Genomic DNA, 11005 nt, shown 5'->3' with positions numbered 1-11005 from the left:
GGAGCCTGTGCTCTGCAACGGGAGAGGCGGCGGAGCGGCGGGGCCCGTGAGCCATGGCAGCTGAGCCTGCGCGTCTGGAGCCTGTGCTCTGCAACGGGAGAGGCCACAACAGTGAGAGGCCCGCGTACCGCGAAAAAACAAAAACAAAAACAAAAATGAAAAAACATAAAATTACAGTTATAAAATATTTTTTAATAGAATTTGATGCTAAGTAACGTTCGCAGAACTGTCAAAGCCCTCATTGGAACACTCGTTTGAGAAACAACTGAATGAGAGTCAGGTCACATGCAGCTCAAAAGCTTCTGTTTCTAAGGTTGTTTTTTCTGAAACTCTTGTCTGGAATCCAATGGGAGGAGGGGAAGGAAGGAAGAGCACCTTGAAGGTTTGGACTCTACTATCCATATGGCAAAAGACCCAGAAGCAAGTGGGGCTTTTAGAAGGCTGCAGACAAAGAAGAAAGAGCCATTTAAGTGGAGCGCAAACAGTGGGACTGTTGAACTTGCACAAGGCAGAAATGGTCCAAAAGCACAGCAGGGAGATGTCGGTAACTTTCCATCTGCTTCCCAGACCCTCCAGTTTTTAAGATAAAAAGTATCATTATTCTCAAAGTGCGGGAGCCAGGGAGTAGAGATGGAAGAATGATAACAGGTTTACTGTTTTAATGCCAAGTTGGGTCATGAGTCAGCTCAGGAACTAGAGACATGGGCCAAATGTGCCTATAAGTGTACATTTGAGCCAATTGCCAACTTTAAAAAATGAGAACGTTTCTCATAAAAGTTTGGATTTCTGGCTTTACTTATGACAACAGGAAGCTCTGGCACCAGTAGGCTGCTTTCCCCATGGTGATTCTGGGGTAGAGTCAAGGTACCCGTGTCTACCCAAGACACAGCAGTGCCCTCCATGTTCCCATTGCCATTATCACTCTCTGCTGGTCACCCAGGTGCACAGCAATCGTCTAGATTACTCGTTGGCCCCTGTGGGCATTTGAATGTGCCGCCCATGGAATTGATGTTTGTGCTTCTGAGTCTAAAATTAAAGTGAGGTGGTCCCAATAATAATTGGGACAGGAAGGCTCTGGGCTTTCATTTCTCAGAGTTCTTGCACCTCGGGCTCATGATTTTGAGCAAATCACAGCTACCGCTGCAAGGCTGTTTTTTCATCTCTGAAATGGATGCAGAAACTCCTGCCCTCCCTGATGTATGGACTGTGATAAGGATCAGACTATAGCACCTGGTGCTTTATAATCTATAAAGCTCTGTGGTCCACATTTGTGTTTTAGTTGGACTCACATCCATCCATCCCCCCTTGACCTGGTACAAGCACCCTAGTTTCCCTGGGGAATAGTCTCTCCCCTTCTCAGTCTACATGGTTGGGTGGTGTCGACTCCATCCTCAGCCTGGATGGGCATGGGGTCAGGCCCACCAATCAGAGTGTTGCATTCTTCCCAGAGATAGCTTTGTGTTCCAGGATGGGTGTATGAGCGAATTGGGGCTAATAGAACCAGGACTTCGGTTCAAACTGTTGCAAAAGGGAAACTCTCTTTTCTACTGAACTTTGCTGTCATGCTGCTAACTTGGGGGTGTTGGGTCTGTAAATGGAGCTGACAAGGAAGAGAAAAAAACAGAAAGATGGTAGGAAGCAAGGTCTGGGTCACATAATCGGAGGCTTTGGGTCCAGATATACATCAACACATACAGTCTTTTTGCTTCAGATTGAATGGGGCTAACTCACTGGAGACACAGGGGGGTTTTACACTAGCAGGCAGACTTGTGAGCATTTGTTTGATTTAGATTCATTTCCCTGGGCACTACCTGATCTTGAGTCCTGGAGTGCTCCTGCAGCAGCAGCCAGCTCTTCTCTCTGCCTGGGTTTGACCATCTACACTGCTCTTTTGAAGTTCTTGAGAGAGTCCTGTTGTGAGATTCTTGATGAAGGGCACTGGAAACGTTCACGGATGAGATAGGCACTTCTCATGGGGCAATGAAGCCGTTGCAGGTTGGGATGATTCTGTTCACCACGGCATGGACAAACTGGATGGCCAGCAGTGTGCCTCTCGGGGGAAGTGGAAGGGAGGGTACAACTGATAAAAATGTGGCCACAGAGATCCAATCTCACACATTGAGAGTTGGCTGCATGGGGTCAAATCTCTGCTATGCCCCTTACTAGCTTAGGCATGAAAGCCAACCTCTCAGAGTCCCTCTTGCTTCATCTGCAACATGGGAACAATAACTGAGCCTACCTGCTGAGGGGAATTCTGAAGATTTGAAGATGTCATGCATGTCAGGTGCTAACTATCAGTTTCAGCTAGAGCGAATTCAGTAAATATTATTATTGGAGGAGGAATGGGAAGACACGTTGTGAACCTGCACAGGATGGGCTTTTAAGGCCACAATCCACAGACCTCACCTTCTGAGCCATCATCTTTTGGCCAGGCATCTTTGTTACTCTGTATTAGACTACAATGTATTAGATTATAATGTATTCAATTATAATGATTCAATCACAATGTTTTCAGTTATACTGTATTCGATTACAGTGTATTCAACTCTACCTGATATTCACTCAGCCACTTACTTGCTTTGTGACCTTGGGAAAGTTCCTTAATCACTCTGAACTTCAGCTTCTTCATTTGTCAGATGGAGATAGCAATAGCTCCTAAACCCCTGCCAGTGTCATAAGCATTCCTTTCTCTATAGGAGAATGTGACAGAGGTGACCATGGGGACCAGGCAGACCAGCTTGAAACCACAGCCCACCCCATCTCTCAGAGCCTCAAATTTTGTAAAGTGGTGGTGCCTATTGAGAGAATTAAATGGCATGGTGACAGTACCCAGGACACAAGAAATGTTAACTCCTGTTACTATGTCCTTAGTGTCATATTGAACAGAGTGAGAGATGTGAGGTTTTCAAAGTGGTTGATCTTAAGATGCCCCAAACATTTACAGGGCCTAAGGAAAGAGAATGAATGAAGGTCAACATCCTATAAGATACAACGTGTGAACATTGCGAATCTAGCTAATAAACTATTAAATGAAGCATGTTCTATCCTTCTACACTGATGGATGTACCTTCAGAATCACCTGGAAGGTCGGGTTTGGGTTGAGGATTCTTGGGCTCCTCAGTTACATGCCAGAATGTAATGGTGTGGGAGAGCCCAGCTGTCTGTGGCTTGCCTGCTTCTCTTCCCACATCCAGCTCCATCTTATATCCCTAGGGGCCTCAGACACATACATGTGAACCCCCCAACCTAGCTCACACATCCAGACTCCATGCACACCACTCCAAGACCACCCTCCAAGTCTGGGGGTGTGTACACAAGAGGCACAGCCCACTTTCAGAAAGATAGTGCTGGGGAAGAGGCCTGCACAGGCCCTAAAGAGGGCTCCTGGGCAGGTGGGGAGGGTGTTCTGGAGTTCTGGGTACCCAGAGCATGGGTCTAGAGGAGGAGGTAAGCTCCCATTGGGTCTGTCCCCTGAGCCTGCAGATACTTCTCTAAGCAGAGGGACCCAGCTAGGGGAGGCTGGAGTGGGGCCCTCTAATGGCCAGGATCCAGAACAGAGTCCTTCATTTCCAGATCTAAGCTCAGTCCTACCTGCAAAGCAAAATGACTCACCATCCAGCACACTCCAGACAATTATGGAGTGATCTTTCAAGCCTGCGTAGATGTACTTGTCATCCTTGGAGAAGCAAGCACATTGGACTCCTCTACAGTAAGAATTCTGCTGAAAAAGGTAATGTGATCTTGATTTCAGACTGAAGGACACCTAGGAGTCCAGGCCCAAGGCACTCGTATGGGAAGCCAGACTTATAAGCACCTTTTGAGAGATGGATCAAGTTAAAACCTGGAAAGATGGGTAGCATCGATATTCCCAGGACCAAAACACATCTTCAAAGAGATTGGATTGAGAGGATTAGTGACATTTTGCACTGGAGAATGGGAATTATAGGGTTTAATTTCTTAAATGACCTTGGTTATACAAGTATTAGCTCCAATTGTATTTAATTAAAAGCTATATGCTAAATGCAATTTGGGATCCTAGAACAGAAAAAGAGAATTCGCTGAAAAACATATGATCCCAATAAAGTTGATAGCTAATGATATTATTCCCATGTTACTTTCTTAGTTTTGACAAACGTACTCTAGTTGCATAAGATGTTAATATCAGGGGAGGCTAGGTGAGGGGTAGGTAAATGGGAACATTTGCACTATCTTCACAACTTAATCTGTAAATCTAAAGTCATTCCAGGGACTTCCCTGGTGGTCCAGTGGTTGGGATTTCACCTTCCAATGCGGGGGGTGCGGGTTCGATCCCTGGTTGGGGAGCCAAGATCCCACATGCCTTGCAGCCAAGAAACCAAGACATGTAACAGAAGCAATGTTGCAACAAATTTGATAAAGACTTTAAAAAATGGTCCCCATAAAAAAAGATCTCAGAAAAAAATCGTTCCAAATTAGGTTTTATTTTTTAAAAAAACCCAAAAATGCTGTGGTGACATTTCCCATCTCAACTAGGCAAAAGATTACTTACATCTGAGGCTTATAGTGGCTTCATAAAAATAAATGTCAAGTGGGATGAAGGCTTTTTAAGACAAAACTATACATATTCTGTTCTCTTAGTTACAAGATCGTCTCCCTTAGTTTATTAACAATTTTTATATCTTGCAACCTAAGGTATAATCTTTGTTCTCCATCTGAGAAACTGGAATAATAGCAACAACCTTACAAGATTGTTGTGAGGATTAAATTATAGAATGATATTTTAATATGTATATTTTGCATAATATACATAATATGAATTTGTAAATATATAATACAGCTCTTAATCATATTGATACAAAAATTATAACTCCTTACGAGATGGACAGTGCAAACTGTCTTAGATACTTTGTATGAAAAGAAGTCACCAGCTTCCCTTTTCAGAGCCTTCACGGTTGCTGTTCCTTCTGCCTAGAATGCTGTTCCACCAGACTTATCTGACCTTCTTAAATAGCAGCCCTTGCCCATCTCTACCTCTCTTTATCTTGCCCTATTTTTCTTCAAAGCCCTTGTTGCACCCCAACCATCATGTATTTGTTGCTTTGTTTTTATTTCACAGACATTTAATGGTGAAGAGCTCTCTTAGGGACAGGGGCCACCTAAGTGAACAAAACACACAAAAATCCTGCCTTCCCAGAGCTCACAGTGTCTCCCCTACTAGAATGTGGCTCCACACTGTCTGCCCTGGTCACAGATACTTCCTCGGCACTAGAAAGAGCCCGGCATAAGTTGTACAATCAAAACATTTGGGTGAAAGAAAGGCCAGTCAGGATTAGGGCTGTGCCAGTGCAGGATTTGATCCTGTCTTTATTTTAAATATTGATATTTTGTTCTTTGTGGATTTTTGCATTTATTTTGATTTTTTTAAACACTGCACTAAAATATCTCTCTGGATGGCCAAGGTTTTTGGCAGCCCTTAAACTGTGTTCTAGAGGCGAGGACTTCTCACTTGACTCACCATAGCCCCGACCCTGGTTGGTGGCACCTGGCATGCACTTAATAAATGATGCCTGTCATCAGTTTTCTAATGCCAGAACCTAGCGTGTACGTGGTGGGGATGGGCTACTCACCGTGTAGCTCATCTCAAATTTTCACTTGCATGCCTGAAGGTCCCAGAGACACAGCAGGGCTTCCTCGGACCCACTGACTGCCAGCTGCTCTTTGTGGCTGACCTTCACACAGGTGACTCGGCTCCCGTGGGCCTCCAGAAGGAACACCTTGGAATTCGCACATTCATAAAGGAAGAGGTGTCTGTTGGTCATGCCATAGATCACACGGTAGTCAGCTAGAACAGCCACGCTTGCTATGGTGTCAGGCAGCTGGGTATAGAAGGTGTAGGTTGGCCTGTCGATGACTGGACAGGGGTCCCCGGGGCTGATGTCCAGCACCAGGACGATGTTGTCATAGGCGATGGCCAGGTGCCCCTCGTCCTTACTAATGGCCATGCAGTTGATGGCTTTCTGGGCTTCTGGAGGAGGGATGCACATCACATCCTGTCTGGAATTCAGTGGGAACACCAGGACGATCCCCAAAACGAGGCCGGTGAAAAGGAGATTGGCCTGCTCAGCGACCTCCAGACACCTGACCTCATTAGAGGTGTCCAGGGCATCTTGCTTCCCGCCTGCCATGGGAAGAAGACTGAATCAAGACCAGATCACACGGATGCTGGTTCCAAATTTTAAGGATTTTAAAAAATGCTTTCATTACCCATCCTCTTCAACTTGGCTACTGCCAGTTTCCCTGCTTCCACTCTTGCCCGCCAATCATCCAAGCTTTAAAAAATGAAAATCGCAGCATCTCACTGCCTTGCCTAACACCCTCCGAAGACTTCTCACTCCCCTCAGAACAGAGCAAATGTACGTGCTTTTCCCTGGTGTTCATGGCCTCACGTGACCTCTCATCCCAAATGTTTCCTTTTACCAACTTCTGTAAGGGACGGGAGAGTAATATTTTTGCCTTGTAGGCGGTATACTCTCTGCTATAGCCACTTAACCTCGCTGGTGTAGCCCCCAAAGCAGCCAAAAACACTATGTAAACAAATGGGTGTGTCTAGATTTGGCCCTTGGTCTGTAGTTTGCTGACTCCTGTCTCATCGCCCTCCACCTGCTCTATTTCTTTGCATCTTGCTCTGCCCCATAACTAGCAGGCAAGCACCTCAAAATTTGTAACCTCATCTGTCTTGTTCACTGCTAACTCCCAGAGCTCAGCCACGAGGCTAGCGCTAAACAAATGTCTGTCAAATCCAGACATGAACCTGAGAGCAAATTTCTTTTCTCATATTATTTTATCATTAATGAGGAATTTCTACACCTCCACCCACCCAGTGGGGATTGAGCAGATACTATTGGTGACATGCCCAGACCCCCTTTACCGGTCAGTTCACCCAGATCCAAGGCCTCCTAGAGCCACTGATTGAAGGAAACACCTCATTTGGAAATGCCTGGGGGCTGTGCCCCCCACCCAGGATTGCACCAGGCCAAGGACTGCCTGATATGGGAGTGAAAAGTCTGGCCCCCTTGCTTCACGATGGGACAACTGTGAAGTAAATTTCACCCTCCAGGGCTCCTCATGGGGTCAGGCTGAGTCCACCTCCATGCTCAGTCCTGCCCTGCCCAGCTGCCTTTCTCCCTCCTGGGAGCTCCCCTCTATACGCTACTTGTGCAAATATCCCCATCAGGAGCCCTACCTCCAGGGAAGCCTCAACTGAAGTAGGAATTGACCACCAGATAATCGATTACTGTATGCTGGAAATTTATAAAATCAGGTCCTGTTTTCTCTTAGCCACTTTTAACCTAACTGGAGTGGGGTGTCGTGGACTGAATGTTTGTGTCCCACCCCAAAATTCATGTTGAAGTCCTAACCCGGAATGTGATGGTATTAGGAGGTGGGGCCTTTGGAAGGTGATTAGGTCATGAGGGTGGAGCCCCCGTTAATGGGATTGGTGCTCTTATCAAAGGAGACATGAGAGCTTGCTTCTTTCTCTGCTTTCTGCCATGTGAGGATGCAATGAGAATGTGTCCGTCTGCGAACCAGGAAGTGGCCTCTCAACAGACACCAATCTGCCAGTGCCTTGATCTAGAGGAAAAGTGTAGAGACTTTCCAGCCTCTAGAACCATGAGAAATAAGTGTCTGCTGTTTAATCTGCCCCCCTCTCCATTGATGGTGTTTTGTTATAAGAGCCCAAACAGACCTAGACAGGGGTTTCAATTCTTACCCACACAAATGACTGTGCTTATATCTTACAAACCTTCTGCCAAGTCCCAAATGGTGACTTTGGTTTTGTCCCCAATTTTAGGGAAGTAAACATAGCTTCCAATGTGTGACACTGTAGTGAGGCCAGTGTGGTCTAGAAACGGGGTAGAGGCCCTTGGCTTCTGAGCATGGGTGAGATCCCAGACTTTAAAAGATGAGGACTGATGGGAAGCAGATGCCACCAAGGGCCACCCCGAGTCAGCAGGCTCACGGGGGCCCCGACGCCTTCCAAGATGTCTAGCAGACTCCCCTGCTCTGATAGACTCCACACCTCAGGATGGAAGCAGAGGGGCAGAGCTGACTTCTTATGCTGCCGTAGCTCGGAAACAGGCTTAAATTCATCTGTCCACCTAAGGTAAACTTTTAGGCTGTAGTTCGAGGGCCTTCACATCTCCTCACTCCCTCAAACTTCCTTACATCTCACTAATCAGCTACCATAGCAGTTCTCAAAGTGTGTTCCAGGGAACCCCTGGAAGGTACCACCCTGGGTGGTTCTGCAAAAGAGGGTTTTCAGGGAGTTCTGTAAAAGCAAAATTATTTTCACAATAATTTAAGAAGTCACTTGCCTTCTTCCACCCTCTTACTCTCATAAGCAAGCAGTGGAGTCTTCCAGAAGCTATGGTACATGTTTATCACAACAGATAGGAGAATGCAGAATCAAATATGACACTCCTTCTAGTAAGCCAGAAAGAGGCATGCCAAAATGTTGAAACGATGACACACTTCTCAAGATTTTTTTGTTTTTTTCAGAAAATATAGGTTTTTTTCATAAGAGTATTTATTATGTTGACATGTTATGTTAATGAATTAATGCAGAAGTATTTTTAGATTTTGCCATTTAAAAATTGTAATATGGGACTTCCCTGGTGGCACAGTGGTTAAGAATCTGCCTGCCAATTCAGGGGATGCAGGTTTGATCCTTGGTCCAGGAAGATCCCACATATCGGGAGCGACTAAGCCCATGTGCCACAACTACTGAGCCTGTGTGACACAACTATTGAAGCCCACATGCCTAGAGCCCATGTTCTGTAACAAGAGAAGCCACCACAGTGAGAAGCCCACGCACTGCAATGAAGAGTAGCCCCCGCTCGCCGCAACTAGAAGAACCAATGCAGCCAAAAATAAATAAATTTATAAAAATAAAAAAAATTGTAATATGGCAATTATCAATAGATACTAAATGCAAGACAGGATTTGGAAAATGGCATTTGTGGGAAAAATAGTGAAATAGAATCAAAGCCTGTAGATGAGTTAATAATACTGTCCCAAAGTGAATTTCTTGGTTTTGGTAATGGGATCAATGTGATATGAGATGTTAACATTGGGGGAAGCTGGATGAAGAGTAGATATCTATGTCTATATCTATATCTATATATCTGTATCTATCTATCTATATATATACCCTCTGTGCTCTCTTTGCAACTCTTCTGTAAATCCTAAAACCATTCCAAAATAGATAATTTGTTAAAAAATATATGAATCATATTGATATAACCCACATAAATGAAAGCTCCTTGAGGATTCTCAATAATTTTTAAAAATCTAAAGAGGTCCTAAGACCAGAATGTTGGAAAGTTATCACATGCTTTTCTCCCTAGCTTGGAGAGCTTTGAGCTTAACAGGAATTTTCCTCCCCTCTACATATCCCTGCTCCACTCTGAAGGCCAAAATCTTCCCAGTATTTCAAGTTTAGTGGGAATGCTATAACCTTCATTGAATATTTTGGTAATTCCCCTCAGGTCTGTCTCTGGGTCCCAGGAGACACCCCCATATCTGGCCCAATGACCTGCTCTGTTTTGCCCGCACTAGTTTTTACAGGTTTCTGTATTTTGAAGCCAAAAGATCCCTAAAGAATCATACTTTCTATTCTGGAGGTGGAGGTGAGGATGATGGGATATGCATCTCCCCCTTACCTTAATGAGTGCACCCTGGGACCCAGTGACAATCAGATTGTTTTCAGGACCAGAAATGGCCATCTCCACCATGTCTTCATGTTCAAGGTCGGTGCCCGTGAATCGATGAAACCCCTGTGAGTCTGCCGAGAATATCCGCATGGATCTTCCAAAACCTAAAATGGCAAAGACAGGGATTACATGTTTCACTCCTTGAGGAGCTTGAGAGTAATTCAATTCAATCAACAAAGATTTTTTTGGAGCACCTACTATGTGCAGGTGGAACGAATACAGGGGTGAAAAAGATAGGCAAGGCCCCCATCCTCACAGAGCCTACAGTTGGGGGGATGGGGGCACAACAGTGATCAATAATCTCTCAGAAAACAGTGGTTATTTTTTTTTATTTACTTTATTTATTTATTTTTGGCTCCATTGGTCTTCGTTGCTGCACGAGGGCCTTCTATAGTTGCAGTGAGTGAGGGCTACTATTCATTGCAGTGTGCAGGCTTCTCATTGCGGTGGCTTCTCTTGCTGTGGAGCATGGGCTCTAGGCACGTGGGCTTCAGTAGTTGCGGCATGCGGGCTCAAGTAGCTGTGGCTCATGGGCTCTAGAGAACAGGGTCAGTAGTTGTGGCACATGGGCATGGTTGCTCCACGTCACGTGGGATCTTCCTGGACAAGGGATCAAACCCGTGTCCCCTGCATTGGCAGGTGGATTCTTAATCACTGTGCCACCAGGGAAGCCCAGTAAAGTTATTTATTATCACAAGACTATGAGTTTCCAGAGGGCAGGTTCTGCCTGTTTGGGTGGCTTCTGGTCTCCCAGAACCCACCACAAAGCTGGACACAGAGTAATATGTTTTGAAGATGGAAGGAAGGGTGGGAGGGCAGGAGGAAGGAAGGAAAATAAAATGATTACAGTTTGTGAAAAGGGCAATGAAGTCAGGGACTGGATGCCATGAGAAAAAAGGACATAGAAACACACAGAGTGGAGCAGGCAACGTGAAGATGGAGGCAGAGACTGGAGGAGGTGGCCACAAGCCAAGGAATCCTGGCAGAAGCTGGAAGAGGCAGGAAAGAAAAAAATAAGGTACTTCTGGCACACAACCCACCACCACCATCTTGAATCCAGGTGTCGGTGCTGTTTCACACTAGGAACTCCAGTCTTAAGTGTTGGGTGCAAGGACTCTGCATGCGGCACCATCTGAGCAAGCGAAACTAGATCAAGCACAAAGAAAAGAAAAAGTGGCAGCATAACAGAGTGGTTCAGAAATGCTGATGGATGCTGGAGCCACATGGCTGGCTTGATATCACAGCTGGACATT

The 11005-nt window shown here is 45.4% G+C and overlaps 1 protein-coding gene across 1 annotated transcript in view; it reads right to left on the bottom strand.

Annotated features, from left to right (window-relative positions):
- Positions 1-1749: 1749 nt before the first annotated feature.
- The window catches only part of NWD1 (NACHT and WD repeat domain containing 1), a 70510-nt gene continuing 61254 nt past the window's right edge, over positions 1750-11005 (bottom strand). The window contains 7 exon segments of the mRNA XM_007461102.1: positions 1750-1973; positions 1976-2050; positions 3613-3718; positions 5607-6157; positions 7784-7975; positions 7978-8059; positions 9702-9856. Coding sequence (XP_007461164.1) covers positions 1750-1973; positions 1976-2050; positions 3613-3718; positions 5607-6157; positions 7784-7975; positions 7978-8059; positions 9702-9856 — 1385 coding nt within the window.

Source organism: Lipotes vexillifer, unplaced genomic scaffold (assembly GCF_000442215.2).
Source record: "Lipotes vexillifer unplaced genomic scaffold, Lipotes_vexillifer_v1.1 scaffold469, whole genome shotgun sequence".
Classification (NCBI taxonomy): domain Eukaryota; kingdom Metazoa; phylum Chordata; class Mammalia; order Artiodactyla; family Lipotidae; genus Lipotes; species Lipotes vexillifer.
Note: the sequence above shows the minus strand (reverse complement) of the source record. Positions and strands in the feature narration are given on the sequence as shown.